The following is a 23,144-nucleotide window of genomic DNA, read 5'->3' as shown; positions in this document are numbered from 1 at the left end:
GCGTCCCTCACCGAAACCCCCATCCTGGCCTACCCCAATGCCCAGCAACCCTTCATTGTGGACACCGATGCCAGCAATGTGGGGATTGGTGCTGTTCTCTCCCAACAGCCAGGAGATGGGGAGCGGGTTGTGGCCTACTACAGCTGCGCCCTGAGTAGGGCAGAGAGGAACTATTGCGTCACACGACGTGAGCTGCTGGCTGTGGTCCAGGCAGTACGGCACTTTCGGCCGTATTTGCATGGCAGCCACTTCGTCATTCGCACTGATCATGCTTCTCTTACCTGGCTCCTGAACTTTAAGCATCCCGAGGTCCAGGTGGCCCGCTGGCTGGAGGCCTTGCAGGAGTACGACTTTGACATCCAGCACCGGGCGGGGTGACAACATGGCAACACCGACGCGCTCTCCCGACGTCCCTGTGTGGCAGTGGAGTGTCGCTACTGCCTGCGGCAAGAGGCACAGGACCAAACAGTGCCAACAGTGGCAACTGCCAAGGCTGCCAGTGATGAGGAGGGATGGCTCCCACTGACGACACAACAGCTGAAACGGCAGCAGGAGGCGGACAGGACATTGGTACTGGTGGGGGGTTGGCTGGAGACAGGACGTCAACCCAAATGGTCAGAGTTGTTGGCGCTGGGGCCTGAGATAAAGGCCTACCACTCCCAGTGGGGCAACTTCGAACTCCATGATGGGCTGATGTACCGGAGGTGGCAGGCTCCCGGATGGGGAAATGACATCCTGCAGCTACTGGTGCCCCGTGAACTTCGTCCCCAAGTCCTTTAGGTTGTCCACGGCGCGGCGGGGGTGGGGCACTACGGAAATGCCAAGACGCTCCTTGGTGTTCGGGGCCCCTCCTGAGCTTGAGATTGCTGGAGGGAAGGAAATGGACTACTACCATAGGCTGAAAGAACGCCTACAGGTGGTACACTACTACAGCCGCCAGGCCCAAGCCGACTCAGGGGTGCGGCAGAAAAGGGCCTATGACACACGTTGTCTGGGAAAAGTCTTCAAGCCAAGGGACAAGGTATGGGTGTATTGCCCTGTCCGTAAGAAGGGGGTTTCTCCTAAGCTTTGCAGTCACTGGCAGGGGCCCGGCGAGATTGTGAGTCAGCTGTCAGAGGTGGTGTACCGGTTGCGCATGCCTTGCCAGGGACGAATGGTGGTGCTAGACCAAGACAGACTCGCACCATACCGTCCTCTTGCTCCATCTGTGGACAGTGGGTTTGAGGATGGCAGCACTACACACCTCAACCTGGGTGGGACCCCCCCCGAGTTGTGTGTCCCCCCCCCAGTCGGTCCCCTGTGAGTCCTGGGAGACCTACTCGTCAGCGACGGCGTCCTGGACATTTGAGGGACTATGTTTTGGGTGATGGGGTCGCCGAGGACGACTGACCCCTCAGATGGGGGCTATGTAACGGCCGACAGGATGCCATTGTATTGACTGTTCTGCACGGCAGTGCAAAGCATCATGGGACTAGGTTATTAGTGTTGTTTAAGTGTTTAGTTTAAGTGGGTAAATGATGTTCTGTTAGTGTTTTTGTTATGCATTTACGTTACCTAGGTTTTAGTCCTGATAATGTGCTCATGTTTATTTACATTACCTTTGTTACATTTGTTACCATGACTGAAACACTGGGTTAGTTTAATGACCTCTATGTATTGCGTAGCGGTTGAATAATCTTCCACAGTTCTATATCTCTGGCTCTTCAACTTCTTCCACGTAGCTCGCTACAATATGTTGGCCAATAAGTAGCTACAGTAGAGAAATACAGTACCAAAGGTTTGAGGTAGCCTATATATTACATGTGTGCACTGGAGAGCTCTGACAAGTTTGTTTGCACTGTAAAATGTCTTGCCTGATAATCATAAGCCCATTTCACACATGCACTGCAACCCTGAACTAATGTCCCAATCAGTTGGTCCAGACATTAAACCGATTTTGTACAAAGTACAATATACATAGTCTGACTTCCATGTGAGAGCACGTAATTGTCCGGCGAATTCACCGTGAGTGAGTGGGCATGTTGATAATGTTTCTATTATGTAGCTGGTGCGAAACCGGAAGGAAACAAACATCCAAGAAGAAGACGGCAATAAAAATGTCTCACTGAGGAGATGACAAGATTTGGGAACTTCTGCTGAAATCCTCAGACGAATACAAGGATCTGTAAGAGATTTGTTTTGGACCAAATAAAGAACGTGACCGCGATGTAATCCGTGTCATGTACTGCCTCCAGTACGCTCTACCCAGGCGCCACCCCTCGCTAAAACCAACAAGTATTTCCAGACGGTGAGAAAGCGTCTGACACGGACAATCTCCTGTGCTACATGTGTGAAAGGGCAGCTACTTATTCCCACTGATGTATTATAAGCTTATCCCTAACCAATCACTTACTAGTGAGTGTATATTTTCTGCAATGTACAGTATATGGGTGTTTATTGGTCTTGTTGATGAATTCAGGTACAAATCTTGACATTTTAGTGCAAAGCTATTGCAATTTAATTTCGCTATTGGCTGATCTACAGTTAGGAGACATATATGGCGCTAGCTTTCGTCACCAAACAACCAATGTGCTATATTGCCTAAAGATCATTTAGCTTATTTTATTTATTTATCTAATTCTATTATTGCGTCTCAAGTTGCTAATCAGACCTGGTGCACAGAAGAGGAAGTCTCGGCCCGGATATCACCAGCTGCACCGGAAATCCCTAAATATCGGCCATTGCACCCAGAGGCTAAATCGTCATCAGACCGATAGTTGATGGGTTCTGAGATTGCCATTATACTGTCGCATTTTTCATGAATATTGGTAGCCTGCTAACTAGTCCCTATTCTGAATCCAACTTACTAAGCTCTAATTAGTCAAATGTTTCCCCTAAGTGAGAGAAGGAGCCACCAATGACAACAACACAATTATCACAAAAATAAAACAAATACAAATGATCCCTATCAAAAATGTTTATGTTATGCATTTCTGGTGATCTATATTGTTATCTGATTTTTTTAAATGATCAAATATTAGCCTTGACCTTAATAATCCATTATAGGTGAGGCTAGAGTATATTATATAGTTATTCAGAGATATTTCCTTACAGGAAGCCATTTATTATTAGTCTTAGCCCTCATTTTATTTCTTTTTCTAACGATTTTGGTGACAGTTTGAAATGGAGGACTCTATTGAGGTGATTCTGCAAGAATGTGACAGGGTCCGTCCTACCAACAGACCCCATCCTGTCCTGTCGGCCTGCTTAGGTGCTCTGCGTGTGGAACCTGTTTACAGATAGATAGATAGATAGATAGATAGATAGATAGATAGATAGATAGATAGATAGATAGATTTTATTGATCCCAAAAAAAGGGAAATTCCAGTGTTGCAGCAGCAAAATATCAGACACACAGCACACATACAGAATATACATGAAATAATAATAGGATAGAATATAAAAACAAATAATTAAAAATATATATTAAATATATGTTGGGAATACAAATGTACAACTGTTTAACTAGTATTGATAAAGCTGTAGATAAACCTATTGTGCAAGGTGCACTTAGTGCAGTTGTGAGTCTTATCTAACACTCAGTGATGAAGTGTTAAAAAGTTTAATTGCCTGTGGTAGGAATGATTTCTTGTAGTGACATCGAAGCTGTTGGAGCCTCTTAGAGAAGGTGCTCCTCTGTTGGACCAGTGTGGGGTGGAGAGGGTGGTCAGGGTTATCCATGATAGATAACAGTTTGTTCAGTGACCTCTTCTCCACCACAGCTTCAAAAGTGTCCTGTTTGCAGCCAATAACGAGCCAGCCTTCCTGATCAGTTTGTTCAGTCTGTTTGTGTCGCTGGCTCCGATGCTGCTGCCCCAGCAGATGGCGAAGGAGAACAGAGCGCTGGCCACAACAGACTGATAGAACATCTCCAACATTCTGCTGCACACATTGAAGGATCTCAGCTTCCTCAGGAAATAGAGTCTGCTCATCCCCTTCTTGTAAACAGCAGTGCTGTTGATTTTCCAATTCAGCCTGTTGTCGATGTTGACACCCAGGTATCTGTACTCCTCAACCACGTCCACATCTCCTCCCAGGATGCAAAGGGACTGCAGAGCCGTTCCCTTCCTCCTGAAGTCAATCACTATCTCTCTGGTCTTATCCACGACGTTCAGCAGCAGGTGATTCGTACCAGACCACTCAACAAAGTGTTCCACCAGCGCTCTGTACTCTTCCTCCTGTCCATCCCTTATACACCTAACAACTGCAGAGTCATCAGAGAACTTCTGTAGGTGACATGACTCTGAGTTGTACTGGAAGTCTGTGGTGTATAAGGTGAACAGAAAAAGAGACAGTACAGTCCCCTGTGGGGCCCCCGTACAACTCACCACCACACCAGACAGAACACGGTCCAGACGGACAAACTGTGGTCTGTCTGTCAGGTAGTCAGTGATCCAGGAGACTGTGGACGCACTGACACCCATCATCTGCAGCTTCTCCCCTAGTAGCAGTGGCGAGCAATGAGCTCGCTGCAGAAGACAGATGACAGCGTTGTCCACTCCCAGACAAGGCTGGTAGGCAAACTGTAGAGGGTCCAGAGAAGATCTCACTTGTGGCCTCAGGTAGGCCAAGACCAGCCTCTCCAGCACCTTCATCACATGGGATGCATTTAAGGTGCTTCAGAGTTCCCTTTTCTGTTATTTTCTGCCTGCTTTCCACCCTTTCAAATATCATATGCTGCATGTTTGTTTGAAAACCAAGATGGAACAACTTGCACAGTAATGATAAATTGCATATTTTGAATTGCATATTTTGAAGCATAATGCTCCGTGCTAGCAAGAAGAAAATGATAAGCCTAAAACTGTTGTTAGGTTTTTTGGAGAACTGCACCATCTTCTAGAGTACGTCAGTCTGAAGTGCATTTTTTTTTATTGTTGTAACATAATGGATCGTGCACTATTTTTATACTTTTGTTCAGTGTCTGTACAAGATGAACAGGAAGCAGCAGGAGCAGATCAGAAGTTAAGTAGTGCTTAAGATTGTTGTTGTTGCATTGATAATTTGAATTTGCTCATAGAAAGAAGCAAAAAATAAAATAAGATTTTTTGCGCTTATGATTAATATATCTCTGACCTGTGTTTTTTGGAATAATGACATGATGTTTTGTTTATCTTGCCAGCTACATCTCACATAAAACATTTTATGTAAAAAGAAAAGTGGAATTTTACATGATCGCAGATTAAACCCAGTTCATCACAGCTAGACAAGAGATAACCCTGCAGAATCTGTCACTCAGACAGATATTGTAAAACAGTTCCACTGACAGTGAGTGGGAGATCAGATTCAAGGTTATAGTCCTAGCACTCAAAATACATGACTGCTGTGAGCAGAAGTAAATGTTACATGAAGCATATGCAGAGATGTTTTCACATGAAAAAGAAGAAATTAATGTTGCTGTAGTGTCACGATTATTATACTTATATTTCAAAAACTTTCAATTTTGTTTGTAATTCTCCCTTTCAGTAGAACTTGATAAAGACTTATCTGCGATAGGGGGACTCTGAAAGACAGCTTGTATTGACTTACTACTAACTACTACTTATGTACTGTGTTCCATGTCCCTTATTTGCCCTCCAGTAAAGATCAGACACTGAACATTATGCGGTTGCTTGAGGGATGAACAGGTCGCTTAGCAGATCTGGGATCAGGAGATGGAAAACTGGATAGTGAGCTGCAATTGTTTCAGAAAAAAATACATTCATGTATGGCCAAAAACTAGAGTGAAAATCTAGTTTTTCATGATTTCCTGGTGTTTAAATCTGAGTGTTTTTTATACATGTGTGTTCATGTGTATTTTACAGATTTCAGATTTGATTTGATTTGATTTCTCCTCTTTCTGCTGGTTTCCAGCGCACAGGGTTGGAAATTAACCCAATTTTAGTGTCCTATGCCAGGAGCAGGACCCGCTGGACAGTAGTGCCATCTAGCCAGGCCACCTTTGTTAAAAAAAGACTTCTCGAAGGTAAAACCTTTACAAAAAATATTGCTTTTCTCAAGCCTGATCAAAGTTTGTATATGACCCTATTTGTGACTTCTGTGACAGCTTTCCTTGCTCCAGGAGTGGTGAGTTTTCCTCCTATGAAGAATTATTTCTTTCCTTCCCTGAACATCTTCTCATGCTGTATGAGTCATATAGCATTACATAGCATTTGATTGCTAAGTGACTGATGTAACCTTTTCTGATTGGTTTACAGATGGAGGTCCTGGGTGAAAAGCTGTTGAAAGTGCTTCCTGAGGATGCGTGTGTCATCACTAGTTGTTTTCCTTTCCCCAACTGGCCACAACAAGCATCTGTCGGTTCCGGTCTTGACTAAACGTTTGCTTATGACTTTAGCAATGTGCGCTCACGCCTGAGAAAAGTACCAGAAACAGTACTAAATCACAGTCTCTCTGGGTTATTTTGTTGTTGGCATTGTCATTCTCAACATCATGAACCCCTCCAGACACATTTCTGTTTTCTTTATAATATATTTAAAGGAAAACCAGACAAAGAAAACACATTTGTAGCAGGTAATCATAAACACTTTGGGGAAATACATTGAGAATATCTGTCACTTATGAGCACTGACCAGGAGTGATCATTTTGAAAGATGTATTTGAACATTGCAAGGATGAGATGATTTTGACATCATTTATCCCCTGCAGTATTTGTTCAAATTTTGCACAGCAACAACCGACTGAGCATTTGTTGACAATCTTGTTATAAATACCATCGTGCACCACCAATATCTAGAATATGGCTGTAGATCTTATTCTAGAGCGCTTTAACTATAAATAATTTGACTTCCACATGAACACTAATAAACCTCCTTAATAGCATGTTGCATGAGGGGTTGTAAGGTCAACGTTTTTGTTATTTTGTCAATTTGCTTTTGTTGGGTTGTAGTTAGACTCGTGTTTATTCAAGAAATGAATGGCCATTTTGAGATTCAGTCAGTGTGTCTCCAAGGGGGTAAGCTTCCCTTCAGGACGCGAACCCCGATGGCGCCATTTTATGCTACGAAGCGATCACGTCTTGTTAGCATTACACTGACAGCCATTTTTTTTTTACGTCACTTGACTGCGAATAACTTTACATCTGAAGCGTTTAAAGACTCTATTTGTCCATTGTTTATTTCTAAAGAAACACGACAATGTATAAAAGGCTCCATTACCTTGTACCTCACGTTATAGCTCCGTAGCAGACGTTTTTGTAAAAATAAGCTAACGATTGTGTCATAACCAAGTGACTTACTGTCACACAGTAGAGGAATTACCGTATAGTACAGGAGAAGCTCGCAGGCAGTTTTGACTTAAATTAGCTGTTTAGGTTTAATTACTAATGTTAACTAGCATTTTAGTTAGCAATAATTAGCCTGTGCTTATGTTATCTCCTTACATATACCTACACTCTCCGTCTCTGTAAGATTGGGAATGATTGAGATTTCTCTTGTCACAGCTACCAGAAGACTTACAACTTTCAGACATGTTGCTCACGTCACATTTACGTTGTCTCTGTCAGTTGGAGGCTGCGCAGTAAAGCAAGAAATCACCGGAAAAGTGCTTCTAATAGCCTTCACTGGTCTCCGTCCAGAGCAACGGGGTCTGTTGGTCCATTATATACTGTCTATGTGTGTCTCCCAGACAGCCACTGAGCATTAGAGGCACAAAGACGTTTTTATGTTGTGAATGGTTTAGAATAATTATCTGTGTCACCTGACCCTTGTGGGTTATATGTGATACGTACTGGGTAGCCAAATAGACACATTAGTCTGAGAACCATGGCTATATGTGAAACACGTTTGTCTGTTTGTTTGTTTGTTTGTTTGTTTGTTTGTTAGCAGTACGATATTTCAATCAAATTTGCTGGAAAGTAAGGCCATTTGCCAATTCATTTTTATGAAAATTGTATTGGCAGGGAGATACAATTTCTATGGTTTTGATTTTATTTGGATTCAGATACACATGCACACAAAACATTTGGTTTTGTTAAGATAACACATTTGAGAAATTGTACAGCCTTGGTTGAGGAATCTACTCTCTAGCATATTACGGAAACTAGCCCCTGCAGTAACATTGTCATTTGTCTAATTGTTCACACAGTAGGTCATTAAAACATTCCTGCATCTGCAAGCTAAAACACAAATCTTTCATTGTACTGCTACATCTACAATGTTTCCACTCAAACTACTGCTCACACGGGCGCCCAGATAGCTCAGTTGGTAGAGCAGGCGCCCATGTATAGAGGAATGCGGGTTCGACTCTGACCTGTGGCCCTTTGCTGCATGTCATCCCCCCCTCTGTCTCCCCGTTTCACGTCTTCAGCTGTCCTGTCGATTAAAGGCCTAAAATATAATCTTAAAAAAAAAAGAAAACTACTGCTCACACTCCACACAGTCTCACATGTCCATGCACAGTTGTAATACAGTATTAGTCTTAGGCTTAGTCTACAATCTCCACCTGAGGGTGCTAGTGCTCCAAACTGAGTTTGGTGCAAAAACACAGGATGAGCTGAGCAGATGAGTAGAATACAGAACATGTTTATCCTCTGCATACTGAATATTTTATCGACCAAATGCATCCAACTTCCAACGCCTTGAATTCTAGTTTGGACCAAAATGTAAAATATCTTTTTCACCACCAATTCCATAGACAAAGTACAGTAGGTAAACTGCAGATGATATGTCTGTCTGTATTATTGTTGTGAATGGCGGCAAGTGATGCAAATAATTATATAAACCCTTAGAAATTATTAAATAACAGAATCCACAGGCTGTTTTATCCCCTTTGATTTCATGGACGTACCATCATTAACACCAATGTAATGTACGTGCAAGGTAATTGACATTTGGAAGACCTCATGCTGTCATTTCACACCGTGACGTCAGAGAGAGGGCGGCAGGCAGGGAGGTGGGGTGGGTGCCAGAGCATAAAAACTCAGGGACAAGCTTTCCAGGCTGCATTCTGAGTGTGAGACAACTAACCAGCGCTAATGGAAATACAGAGAAATATCGGGCCCCAACAGACAAACAGCAGCAGCATGTGTGAATCGACGCAGAGGTCGAGCGAACCTCGTCGAAAACGAATGGATGAGCGCAGTGCGCCCTCAGAGATGGCCAGGATAATCACTGACCCTGCCACTGGGAAGTGCTACTGCCGTGGAAAAGTTTTGGGAAAGGTAGCTCAAGCATAGAGACTGTAGTCGACTTTTTGGATTTACCACGTAACCTGAAGACGTAGCATGTTAACAGTGTGTGTTCTTCTTTCCAGGGAGGGTTTGCTAAATGCTACGAGATGACCGACCTCTCCACCAGCAAAGTTTACGCAGCCAAAATCATCCCGCATGCGCGCGTCTCCAAACCTCACCAACGAGAGAAGGTAAGCGCGCGGCTCCGGCGCCTGTGCGCTCTGGTGTGGCTAGACAGCAGATATCACAAAATTGCCAGTTACTATTGTGAACATTTTGTCTCTTCCCCCTGCTAGATTGACAGAGAAATTGAGCTGCACCGAGCACTGCACCACAAACACATTGTGCATTTTTATCATCATTTCGAGGACAAGGAGAACATCTACATCCTGTTGGAATACTGCAGTAGAAAAGTAAGTGCTACTTGTCACATACTAAGGTCTCCTTGTACCTTGTTCTTGCCACTGCTGTGTTATAAATTTGGATAACACCTGCATTGCACCTAAAGTCAATGAGGCAGCACTCATATGCCCCCACTATAAAAGACCTCTAATGACATAATTCATTAATTTATAATTGTATGGTACAGGAAATCTGCATACCTCCCTACAGTTTTATGAGATTAAAGAAAATATGGTTCTTCAATACAATATTTTCTATAGAGTGATTACAAGAAACAGCTCTATAATAATTCTCTTCTTTATGTTTTGTCTTTTTGCAGTCATTAGCCCACATTCTGAAGGCACGCAAAATTTTGACTGAGCCAGAGGTGCGTTATTATCTAAGACAGATTGTATCTGGACTGAAGTACCTGCATGAACAAGAGATTCTTCACAGAGACCTGAAACTTGGTAAGGAATCTTCATGCAGCAGTGACCCACTACAGTGCTGAGACACATTATTAACAATTGTAAAGATGCATTCTGTACAGTGAGGATATTTTTTTTCTCATACGAACCCACTTCTTCCTCTCTCTGTTATCATTTCATTAGAGGATCCATGCAGTATTTAGCCTTTGATCCTGGTTTAAATATCAAGTGCTCATCATTTAATTCTCTTTCTTCCCAAAAGGTAACTTCTTTGTGAGTGAGTCGATGGAGCTGAAGGTCGGGGACTTTGGTCTGGCTGCCAAGTTGGAGCCTGCAGGAAACAGGAGGAAGACGATCTGTGGAACTCCCAACTACCTGTCCCCTGAGGTGCTCAACAAGCAGGGCCACGGCTGTGAATCAGACGTCTGGGCCCTAGGCTGTGTAATGTGAGTAGGCAAACTGTAATTCAAAATTAGATACTTAAAAGGTTTAGTAACGATATAAACCAATATTGAATAACAGATAATCAGCTTGAAAAGACACATTGGCATCATATTTCATGGACTTGTGCATTTCTGTTTTGCCTACAATCAGTCACTGCAATATATTTTTTAGTGATGGGAATCACCTCACTTTTGCGTTTCATCCCGCTCCAGGTACACCATGCTGTTGGGCAGGCCCCCATTTGAAACCACCAACCTGAAGGAGACATACAGATGTATTAGAGAGGCGCGTTATTCCCTGCCCTCCTCCCTGTCGCCACAGGCTAAGCAGCTAATCACCAGTTTGCTAGCCAAGATCCCAGAGGACAGACCTAACCTGGACCACATTCTGAGGCATGATTTCTTCACACAGGTTAGACCCTATTTTCTCCTCCCTGTCTGTCTGTTCTGCTCACCGTCTGTCTCACTAAATGTCATTCTTTAGGAGTATAACCGTGAGCCCTTTCGCACCAGCCGCACACTGACCCACTTTCCTTCTCCATAGGGCTTCAGTCCAGAGCGTCTGTCAGCTAACTGTTGCCATTCAGCACCAGATTTCCACGTCTCTAGTCCAGCCAAGAGCTTTTTCAAGAAAGCTGCTGCTGCGCTCTTTGGTGGGAAGAGAGACAAGGTCAAATACTACGAGACTTTGAGTGAGTATTACATCAACCACTGAGCACTTATGTACCACTTTAAATGCCACTCGTCACACCAGTCAGTTATCTTTCACTTTGTACAATTGTGGTTGCTACAAGAAACACTGTTAAATCTAGTTTATCAGACGATTGGAAGCACAAGTCACATTTTATCCCATACTGCTTTGATGTCAGTGTATGTAGCTGCTTGTTTAAAGGTCATGCTCTGACATGTGTGCTTTTATTGCCTTTGGTAGATAAGTTAACTAAAGAAGAAGAGGAGATCTACAAACTGCAGCATGACCTGGAGAGAACTGTCATCAGCCACCAACAGAGCAAAAAGATTTCTGAGGTAAGAGATCATTCATTCAACACAAAACAGATATTTACTTCACTTACTTAGAGTGTAGGCAATGCCACAGGCACATTATTCATGCAGCCATTAAATAAACAGATAAGTTTGAGATATCATGTTGAGGAGAATCCAATGTGTCATGCTGATGCTGTACTAACATTTCATATCTACCAATTTCAGAGCAAAGCACTTATAAAAGCACTTATTTTTAACCTTTAAGCCAACCACTTAGAATCTGTGGGTGACTGCTTAGTCATAGTAGGAAGAGATTATCCAAACTTGCAGATTCTAAACCCTGTCGTCACTTATTCTCACCTTCAGAATGGAAGTCTACTTCCGCCATCTGCTGAGAGCCCTGTTGGCCCTGCAACGGAGAGTCAGTCCCCGACAACGCGAGATACCATCCGTCTGATTGTCAGGGGGAGTCTGGGGAGCTGCAGCAGCAGCAGTGAATGTGAGTTTACCAGCCTCGTTTCACACACAGAGCCCAGTGATCACAGACAGAAATTGATGTTATATAATACCCTATTCTGATGTGTAAACTGTAAGTTACACACAATAAATTTGATTAAGTGCATCAATGATGGAGAGATTTGATGCAACAGCTAGAGTGCAAAGTGATTTCTTGTACTCTACTGACATAACAACAAGCTAAATGACCCCATGATGTTGTTCCTAAAGGCCTGGAAGACAGCACGACGGGGAGTGTGGCTGAGACTGTTGCAAGCGTGTTGAGGGGATGTCTGGAGAACATGCCTAAAGGTGAGTTGACTTGTTGAAATGAGAGACTTGTACATGTAGTTGTTGATCAGATGATTACACATGGAACGGTTTTGTGATACAACTAAAGCTCATTATCTGTATTTGACCTTGAAATGTCTAAACAGAGAGACATATTGATCAAAGGACTCAGAATGTACATTTACATTCATGTTCCATGTTTTAGTATTCAAAGATACCCTCCCTGATTTTAGCACAAATTTCCTCCCAGCTCATTCTTTTTCGTGTTGCAAACAGTGAACCTTATTTGCTTTTAACAAAGTCAAGGATTGTTCATGGTTTCACAGTCAAGTTGTTTGCTTCTTTAAATCGTCCTTGTAATTGTATTCTAATCCTCCTCCTCTGTGTTCTCACCCTGCAGCCGACGACATTCCTCAGGGCTCAAACAGCTGCAGTCTTCAATGGGTGACTAAATGGGTGGACTACTCCAACAAGTACGGCTTTGGCTACCAGTTGTCTGATCACACCGTGGGAGTTCTCTTCAACAATGGCACTCACATGAGCCTCCTGCCAGACCGAAAGTATGCACTAGTCTATGCTTTCACAACACTCCACCTTCAGTTTGACAGTTATTAATCACTACATATAATTGAGATGGCTTGTGTAAACATGCAAGAGTACATTACTTTGAAGAACCTGTTAGTGGTTTGACATAAGTACCAAATTAAAGGGATGGCTTGACTTGTTAGGTTTCAGCAGTCATATAAATTTACATGCTCCATCTCAACTAAAATATCATAGCTAATGTTCTCACTGACACCTAGACTGTGTTCAAGCAAGATAACAACTGATTTTGAATGTCAAGGAAATCCATTAATGTTTGGACCATTTATGTAGTGTTTATCTGAATGGTTGTGTAACTCTGTGTTTATCTCCTCTCCATCTCTTCAGGAATATCCATTACTATGCAGAGTTGGGCCAGCGCTCTGTCTTCCCCACTTGCGAGGTTCCTGAACACTTTGTGAGCCAGGTGACTGTCCTCAAGTACTTTTCCCACTACATGGAGGAGAACCTGATGGATGTAAGTAAATCTCTCTATCTCTCCCCCCTCCCCGATGTAACCTGTATCTCTCTTGCTATAATGTGTCTTTTGTCCATCCCCTGAAGCATTAGAAACTGTATCTTTCATGTTGCTGCCTGTCTAATCCGGCTGTGTTACTTTTTTGCTTTCTCAGGGCGGGGACCTGGGTAGTATGACAGATGCACACATGCCCAGACTCTACCTGCTGCAGTGGCTCAAATCCGACCGCGCCCTCATGATGCTCTTTAACGACGGCACTTTCCAGGTAAAAACGCACTATCACAGGAAACGCAGCCATTGCTTGGGCATGCTCAGAGGAGCACATTTTTAATTGGAATGCATAACATAGATTAACAGAGGAATGTTAAGCCACAAATGAAATAAGATTTTCCCAAAATTGATAGAGAATATTGATAGAGAAAAACAAATAAATAAACTTGCTTTTTTTATCTTTGAAGATCAACTTTTATCACGACCACACCAAGATCATCCTGTGTTGCCAGAGGGATGAGTACATGCTGACTTACATCAATGAGGACCGTGTCTCCAAAACCTTCAAACTCAGCTCCCTGTTGACGTCTGGATGTCCCACTGACCTGCGTGAACGCATGGTGTACTCCCTCAACATGCTTCTGCAGCGATGCAGCTAATCCAATAATGTGTTTTGGATGGCGTTACACAGCCAGATATACACATTGTGCTGCTGCAGTGCTGCAGTGGAACCAGGATTCGAAAGGAATCTGTGTGATAAGGACAAGTTTGAGGATGGATCTGTGAAAAGTTAATGAACATTCCTTCACTGTTGCACCTTCATGACTCAGCAGAGGTGCAGGTGAAAAAAATACACGGACAGACTCTGTGGATGGGGGGGAATGAAATGTAGCACAATGATAGTTACAATGGTAAAGGGCTGATTTGTATGTTGATTGTTGGAGGAAAGGAAAGACTGAGCATGTTGGAATGAGTATGTTGGTACAAATGTGAACCTCAGATGTTTTGGGGGGGGTGAAAGAGGGATGTTTGGGAGGTAAAGACATACGCTGGGCTGGCACCAGCTTAAATGTGTATAGTGTAGTTGATGCTGTTTTATAGAATCCAAACACTGATGCTCTGAATGTAACCAGAGCTAGACTGTGGAAAATTGTAAATGATGTACAGTGTTTGTCACAGCCAACTTAGCAGTGGAGACAAATGATTTGGATGCTACAAAGTTTGTGTGTGTGTGTGTGTGTGTGTGTGTGTGTGTGTGTGTGAGTGTGAGTGGGAGGGGTGTAACATCACACTCCCTTCTAAAACTGTGATTTGTTCTCTTTGATGACGGATGGACTCAGCACATTGAGCTGAAACCAGAGGGGTGATGTGAGGCGGAAGAGTGAGGGGGAGAGAATTGCATTAAAAAAACAGTACCAGAGATTCTTAAAGGATCCCTTAAGCGCCATTATCACCATGGTAGAAAATGTTCTGAATAACTTATTGTGTAAAAAATAATGGCAATATTTATTTATTTAATAATAAAAAGCATTTTCTAAAACAAAAAAAATCTACTTCTGAGTACTTGTCCTTCTCATTGAGTGTTTGTACCCATTTTTATTTTTGAAAACACAACTTTGTTTCCGTCTGCTTTATTGTTTATTGCTATTACATTTTCCAAGTCTGCATTCAAAATAGATGCTGGTATTGTGATTTTTTTTGAATGCATTTAAACAAACCTGAAAATGAACGGTGTCCTTATTTCATGTGTAAGAAGCAGTTCCTAAGTTTATGTACTGTACAGTGTGGTAATAATTGGATTAAATTACACTCCTCTGTGCACTGGTCAAAGCAAGTATTTTATCCTAAACTTCAACAGGAAATGGGCACCCACAAAAAGAAATGGATACATAATGAAGGGCAGGTTTACAGTGTCAGTGAAGTTGTTTATTCTCTGGCTCAAGGCCATGTCTTTGCTGAGTTTTATTCCGCAGTGATAAATCGAGGATGGCAAAGATGAATTGACTGTGCAGTGCGGGGGACCTTGTCTCACAAACGGGCGCACGTTACTTTGCATACAAACAACACTGATCAACAGGCCAGCTGGGTGGGTCAGAAAAGGAAAGATCGCCAAATAATGACATGGCTAGAAGGAGAGACTAATAAAATGACAGACTCTGCTGTACTATGTCAGCGATTGCATCAGAGCATTTGAGGCTACAATCATTCTTAGATATCCTCTCACATTCACTGACTGTAACCATGGAAACAAGCATCCACTGACTAATTTGGTGAGAGTCGGAAATCAATGAAAGCTGCGTAAGACACTGGCACCGCTTGCCCTTGCTGAAAGTCAAGCTCATTTCCTGACATACTTGTGCTTTAATTGTAACTTGTGTTTTTTGTGGCTGATTGGCTCTTCTGCTGCACTTGCTCTGTTCTCCACATGAGTATTCAATCCGGCTGTCTGTTGGACACCTCTTCACCTTCCGAGCTTATGTAATGATGGAAGTTGAACATGGATGTTTGAGTCATCCCTTTGGATGTTCACTCAGAATATCTCTGCTCTTCAGAGTTCAATAATGAATGTCTCATGCATAACCATACCCACACAGACAGAAGCAGAACAGGAAGTAGCCTACAAGTAGAAAGAGCAGGAATTATTTATGACAGCACCTCCAGGTCTGAGTGTGCGTGATTTGACAGTAATGGCCCCTGAAATGGATCAGTCAGACACAAATAGATTTCGTTGTTGATGTGAAGTTTTCTGGCCTTTGACGGCATTTTTATCTCTGGTCCTAATATCTGAAAGGGAGTGCAGCATCTTCATAAGATGGATGCAATGGGATGGACCAAATTAATAACAGACTGCTGCCTCTTTCCATGAAAGTGAGAGGGAGAGTGGCAGTTACTCTGAGTTTATGTGAGGGAAAACATTTCCTAGTCCAATGTAGATTCAGCTCCTATAATAATTATTGTAAGCAAAAATTCAGGTCAAGTCAGGATCTCTTCTGTGACTCAGCAAATGTTAGCTGATCAGCTTTATTGGCTTCAACTTCCTACACGTCTGTGAGCATACCACATAGATAAACTAATTAGAAAACCGTGTGGCATTCAAACAGCGAGAAGCGCAAGTTCACTTGATGTTTTTAGTGTCACTGTCATGTTATAACACTGCTAGTTTTCAGTATCACCCACACAAAGTTGCTGCTCCTCAATAATGTCACGTTGACAGTGGGAAAAGTTTAGTTCATGCTGACATGCTTAGCTATGAAATGAGTCTAAGCTGTAGTGACAAAGGGGATCTTTATACCTCAGCTTCTATCATAAAGTTCTCTGCAGGCAGAGGAGTGAGTCAGTTTGGCATTAAAAATGATAGTAGGCACATTCTGCCAGAAAAAAAACATGCTTTTATATGTGCAAACACTGGGATGCACTTGGGGGATTAAAAGGCCTTTGCATATCAAATGTCAGCACTCCTCCTCCTACTATATGGAAAAAAACAGATGTACTGCAGAGGGAGCTGGGATGACTGTAGCTATGCCCATTCTCTGCTGTAGCCTACAGTATTGACTAGAGAGATGAGCAATGCACAGCAGTCAAATGTACAAAGTTGCCAGTGCAAACTTAGTCAAATACTTTAGTCTTACCAAGAAAAAGTGTCCAGAATGTGTTCAAGCATGTAACAATGTGTGTTTGCTTCTCAACATATTTGGTTTCCTTCCACATGTTCAAATATGTACAGTATAATGTTGGGAATGAGTCATCATGTATGATGCAGTGGCCACAGTACATGCTCAGTACAGCAGTACTGTACTGGTTGAAAATAAAAACTTTTTGGATTGTTTTTTTTCATTTATGGATCAACGTGTTTGGACAAAAGAAAAGGAGGAATTAATACAACGAGGCCCCGTCAAGGTGGGGCAAGGTGGCGAGTGGGGGTGTGGCCTTGACCAACTGCCATGATGTCTCTCTCTCATGGGTGGGCTAAATTCTCTGAGTGGGCAAAGCAGAGAAAGGGGAGGTAACCTTGCTCCTTATGACCTCATAAGGAGAAGATTCCAGATCGGCCCATCTGAGCTTTCATTTTCTCAAAGGCAGAGCAGGATACCCAGGGCTCGGTTTACACCTCTCGCCATTTCTAGCCACTGGGGGACCTTAGGCAGGCTGGGGGAATGCATATTAATGTTAAAAAAACTCATAAAGTGAAATTTTAACATTTGTTAATGACTCCTTGTATTTTCTTTTTGTCCGTTTAGGATATTTGCTTGTAGCATAGAGCCACACTGTAGTTCAGACAGGCATGTTTCATATAACATCCATTACATCTACTGTGAGCTTAGGGTCTGTGTCTAGCTTGCTCAGATTCATTTAGGAGCCTCACATGAGCCAAACTGAAATATGTATTATTGTTGCAATAACTGGTTAAAACCTAAACACGAGGATCCTGATTGAAATACCCAAATGCAATCGATATACAACATCTGCACAAAGCTCCAAGCATCACTTAAATCTTTGGCCTTTTGTGAAATGCATGTAATGGAGGTTTTCTTTAATCAGACCTTGATCACACGTGTCAGACTAACTCAGCTGCAGTGACCTGAGATGTACCGTTGTACACAGTCTTTGTCACATTGCTGCAGGATTCTTGCAAAAGCTGTCATGTGCAGTGGATGAGCATCACAGGCTGATCGTTATAATTTAGTCCCATACAGTTTCTGTGATAACCACTTTTGCTATGTCTCCTTGTACTGCATCAGCACCCTCCTCGATGATGTCAGTAGATAATGTGACTTCCAGTAAATGGGGTAACGACCTGCTGACTTCTTTAATAAAAACATCACAGGGTTGTGTATGGGCAAACAAAGGGTGAAGATAAGACTGAAGACTAACTCTGCATGAACTGCCACAGCAATGAAAAATTCAACACACTGAGTTTCCCTGAGCCATTACTAATGAGTTGAAAATATAAAATATAATGGCTATGCTATTACTATGGTGTGTATACAGTAGTATCCAGCATTAGGGAGGCTATACATACTATTCCAAATTTAGTGATTGTGTACCACATTTACTGATCTCCCTCAGTTCTTCTATACTCAAGATTAAATCCCTTGCACTATATTGGTAAAGGTCTCTTGGTTAGTCCAGTAGTTAGGCCAGATCTGTCTCTCAGTGATATAATGGTGGCAAATCTAATGCCAAACCTGTCTCTACCCCCAGAATGTTAGCATTTTGGGTTACATTTTGTGTGGGAACCAATGCATCCCATCCTGTCATAATAGCATACAGTAGTAGTTTTACAACTGACCACTGAAATAAAATGGGTGTGGATATGATTATTGTTTAAGCTCTTCTTTGAAATAGCTGCAACAAAGTAGATGAATTGCATACGATCCATACAGGCAAATGAAAGGGTGTGTTGTAGTTTTTTTTCTCAAGTTTCCTTTCTCATACTCAAATTCCTCCTTGCAAAGTTTCAACTTGTCTGAGGGTTAGCTGCTTATAAAGGATGGAGTTCAACATTTCCTTTCACTTCTCGCACAGTGCATTTACATCTCTTTAAATTTTAACGTATTACTTAAACTACATTTATTTTGCACCCCTTACTGAATTTTGTATCTATCTATCTATCTATCTATCTATCTATCTATCTATCTATCTATCTATCTATCTATCTATCTATCTATCTATCTATCTATCTATCGGTCTATGAATCAACTTGATGTACAAAGTTCATGCTTGAGTCATCAGCAGAGAAAAACATGTGGTCCTCCCCCCATCATTCCATTACACCAACTATTATAACCACGTGGTTCAGAGGCTATTTAAGCTGAGCAGTGTTGGTGTCACTGTGGAAAGCAAGGCATTTCACAAAGATCCGTGAAGTGTGGCAAGTGTTTAAATACAGCCCTGCCTTGTGGAGGGAGGGAACTCCAGAGGCTTCAAAGCAGCGTTTCAATCCTGTGACTCACAGTAGAGATAGAAGGACAAAGCAAATCATACACACACACACACACACACACACACACACACACACACACACACACACACACACACACCATCTCCCTTTGGGTTTAGGTGGGGCTGCAATGCTCAACAAGTTCACAGCTGAATGTTTTTGTTCATCTCAATGCGTTGATGCTGGAGCATTACATTCTTTCAAATCTGCTAGACAGAAGTATGTTTTATTGTTACAATAATACAATATCTAAATCATGTATGTTCATATAAATATGCGTCAAAGTCATTAATAGCAGCAATAGCAATAGATGCACATTCTTTGATACAAGGTTATGGCTTGATTCCTTGGTACAGCTTCCACAATGCCATTACTTGCCCTAACACACTTTAGTGCCAATAAAACCGCAAACTACATATTACCAATCCTACTCCAAGCCAGCTGTTACAAGCTGGTCTAGTAAATGCCAAAGGTATCTAAATTGCCGTTCTCCCAGCATGCACAGCAAAGATGCAAGGGTGGACCAATGGACTGTAGTGCCGGATGGAGGAGGATCGGATTCATAAAGTCAGCTGGTGGGAAATTAATCTCCACAGGGTTAACATTTAAACTTTGATGATGCTTCAGAGTGCTGGCATTTCATGACACACTGGACATTTTCAAAGCAGCTAATGTTAAAGAGAGAAAAAGGGACATCACATTGTGATTTTATATTATTTATTTATTTTTTTTAGATTCTTTTTTAATGAAGAGCAATTTATGTTCAACTGAACGTTTTGTGTGGCAGACAAGCACCACAACTGCCTTCTCTGTGTCGTAACAATATAACCATACGAAGGAAACATGAACTACTATTTATTCACATGTTGTTACATGCAGAGTGTCATCTGAATGTTTTCACTGAAAGGAAAATCAGCACCTCTCATTACGCAACTGAAACTGGCTGAATGAAATGTTCTTTCATTGACAGCAGTTTCACTGCAATCATGTCTGTCTGTTCGACATATTGCTGCCTTCTTTATGAGTCTAGGTGCTCTCATTCATAAAAACGTTCTGCCTGCTCCAGAAAAAAAGGTAAAATGCTAGGACAAAGAGGAAACGGGAGAGTGTGTTATGAGGTTAGCGTGGTAGGGCAGTGTTCCGGGGGATTCGTCTGACAGCCCCATCATAGAGCCAATCATTGCATCATCTCTGATAATAGATCCGCAGTCTCCACTTGCTCTGCCATTGAGCTGAGTGGGAGACACACTACTGTTTCCATGACAACTGGTATTCTCATCGTCGCCTGCACGTAAACACCCAGCTGCAATTGATTTGGCCGCTCTCTGTTAGTCATCCTGTATTGCGTGTACACTTCCTTGGTTAAGCTTTGAGATCATATTATTTTATAAAACTGGAGAACAAGTTTTTGCAGGGTACATTTGTACATACAAGAGTGGTTATTTTATTCAGAACAGAAGGGTCTTCCTTCTTACATGCACACCATTTGAATCACTCAACACCATGTTTGCTGGCAGGCCAGAAAACAACATTTTTATTTCTAGACTGATAGTACAGCAGATTAGTAAAAAAATCGTTCACTTTGGTATACAAGCATGAAATTTGGCACAGATACTCTCTAAGGGCCACTATTTTGGAAAAAGGCGTTGGCCACTCAAAAATTCAATATGGCGGCCATTTTTCAAGATGGCCGCCATTGCTATTCAATGCTTATTATATCAATGATTCAAGCAGTGATCCAAGCATAAAATTTGATACAAATACTCTCTAAAGGACATGTTAATGGAAATAGATGCTTGTCCCTCCAAAATTCAAGATGGCCGCCATTTTTAAAGATGGCCACCGTTCCTGTCGAATATTAATTATTTCAATTGTTCATATGGTGATGCAATTATAAAATTAGGCAGAAATACTCTTCAAGGAACACTCTTTTGGAAAAAGGTATGTGCCACTCAAAAATTCAGGATGGCGACCATTTTCAAGATGGCCACCATTTCTGTCAAAAATGTATGAAAGGATTCAAGAGAAATGGCGGCCATCTTGAAAAAAGGTTGCCATCTTGAATTTTTGAGGGACCAGCACCGTTTTCCAAAAAAACATTCTTAAGAGAGTATTTTCACAAAATGTTATGCCTACATCACTGTTTGAACGATTGACATAATGAGCATTTGACAGAAATAGCGGCCATCTTGAAAAAATGGCCACCATGTTGAATTTTTGGGTGGCCAATGCCTTTTTCCCAAAAAGTGACCCTTAGAGAGTATCTGTGCCAAATTTCATGCTTCTATACCAATTTGAACGATTCTCTTGAAATATGCCATTAATCTGCTGTACTATGAGGCATTAGCCCTAATCCATTTGTCTACAGAATAGCTAGTACCATCAGAATTTTTGGGACTTTGTACTGAACATACAGGTTGCTGCACACCTTTGAACGAATTCTAGTTAGTTAGTTCCAGTTAGTTTGGGGTCGCATTTATCACTTTCAGATAAGGCAATTTGCTATTGCTCCTCACTTGCTTTGTCTTTTTGGTTTTGTTTACCAAATTGTATCTGCTGTATGCCTTTCGTTTCATTTTGCACCAGCATTATACTCCCCTTAACTGTTACTCTCCAGATACCCACAGGAAGTGTCCACCCAGATAAAACCTTTGCAAAAACGCTGCTATACAAACATTATTATCACACAAAAAAATGTAAAAGTCAATTTGGGTTATCTGTGGTAAACTGTGACTCTGATAACATCTGTTTAGGGAACCTACAAAAATACAGCTAAATACATGAATAAATGGTGTTTCATTGGTAAATTCAATGAAAACTGCTTGTTTTGATGTGACTTGTAATGTATTTTCTGACTGGGTAATCTAAGCCAATCAGAGATCACTGTTGGGAATTAGGAAAAACAAGGAAGTCTGAGACGATATGTATAGCACGGTAGAGCACAAGAGAGAAATGTGGTGACCATCTCTGCGTCCATCTCTATATCAGAGGGGGCACCGAGACAAGCGTGGAGGAATTGAACACCGACTGCCACTTCTCTGCTGGGCATCCTGCTAGCCAGTGTGCAGGCGTAGGCTGGTGAGCTGGGTGGCCTCCATGCCTGCGCCGGTTTCCAGCGGCATGTCGGTAGCTGTGGGGTCCTTTCGCTGAGACTTGGCTGGATCCTGGAGCAATGCTGCTATTCAACCAAGTGACTCTTTTTCTGTGTACCAATCTGACGGCCACATTCTGCTTTATAATGAATCATGCACAAGTTATAGGAGCTGATGGAATTACATTTCCCTGGAATTGCATCTCGTACGATTTCATGTCACAAATAAAATGTATTGACTGATCGATTGATAATGGGCTGCAGCAGGTGCCATAGCACTAATGAATGATTCAGAATGACTGACGCAGGACTGATGTGCACATGCGTTTATGAATATAAACGTTCAACTAGCCAAATGTGACACAATAACTGTTGACGAACTGTCATGCCATTTACCACCATACCATTCAGCAGGACAATAGCTGTTGTCACTGTTTGTATTCTTTTCAGGATAAGTGAACAGGGACACATCCTACTGGATATCCTCTGTTTGGCCTGGCAGACAAGATGGGAACAATTAGCCAGAAGAGTATAGGGATGGAAGGAGGAGGAGGAGGTGGACTACACACTCTGAGTCTAAAAGATCCCATGTAATAATATATCAGACCCTCAAGGATTTTGTGGGCTTTTTTTTAGATTATTGTGGCCCAAAATGCCTGATTCTGCGGGAGCTTTTTAAAAAAAATTGCGATAAAAGTTGTGATGTCTTTTGTGTTTTTGTTGCAATGAAGTTGCAAGAGACAGTGAAAATTGCAAAAAAAAAATGACAATGTTTTTTTTTTTTTTTTTAAATAAAAAGAAAACTTATTTCAGGGAGAATAAAACTACTCTGGG

General features: G+C 42.0%; 1 protein-coding gene and 1 long non-coding RNA gene across 2 annotated transcripts; both read left to right on the top strand.

Moving 5' to 3' along the window:
- Nucleotides 1–5,595: 5,595 nt before the first annotated feature.
- Nucleotides 5,596–6,496, top strand: LOC114555056 (uncharacterized). The gene is made up of 3 exons (XR_003692524.1): nt 5,596–5,741; nt 5,890–6,001; nt 6,234–6,496. It is a non-coding gene; the product is annotated as an uncharacterized LOC114555056 (long non-coding RNA).
- Nucleotides 6,497–8,971: 2,475 nt separating this feature from the next.
- plk2b (polo-like kinase 2b (Drosophila)) lies at nt 8,972–14,828 on the top strand. The gene is made up of 14 exons (XM_028577609.1): nt 8,972–9,196; nt 9,289–9,396; nt 9,502–9,618; nt 9,927–10,056; nt 10,277–10,460; nt 10,671–10,869; nt 11,002–11,149; nt 11,389–11,483; nt 11,808–11,940; nt 12,168–12,248; nt 12,628–12,787; nt 13,158–13,287; nt 13,442–13,552; nt 13,746–14,828. The coding sequence occupies exons 1-14, from the start codon at nt 9,011–9,013 to the stop codon at nt 13,935–13,937; spliced, it is 1,974 nt and encodes a 657-aa protein (XP_028433410.1). The 5' UTR covers nt 8,972–9,010; the 3' UTR covers nt 13,938–14,828.
- Nucleotides 14,829–23,144: the final 8,316 nt, after the last annotated feature.

This window comes from Perca flavescens, chromosome 5, assembly GCF_004354835.1.
Source record: "Perca flavescens isolate YP-PL-M2 chromosome 5, PFLA_1.0, whole genome shotgun sequence".
Taxonomy (NCBI): Eukaryota; Metazoa; Chordata; class Actinopteri; order Perciformes; family Percidae; genus Perca; species Perca flavescens.
This window is presented reverse-complemented; position numbering and strand designations above follow the sequence as displayed.

Bases quoted from the DNA above. Each gene is read 5' to 3' on its own strand.
- plk2b (XM_028577609.1), top strand. From the start codon at position 9,011: ATGGAAATACAGAGAAATATCGGGCCCCAACAGACAAACAGCAGCAGC. The intron at 9,619-9,926 runs GTAAGTGCTACT...GTCTTTTTGCAG, and splicing joins TGGAATACTGCAGTAGAAAA to TCATTAGCCCACATTCTGAA. The intron at 12,249-12,627 runs GTGAGTTGACTT...CTCACCCTGCAG, and splicing joins TCTGGAGAACATGCCTAAAG to CCGACGACATTCCTCAGGGC.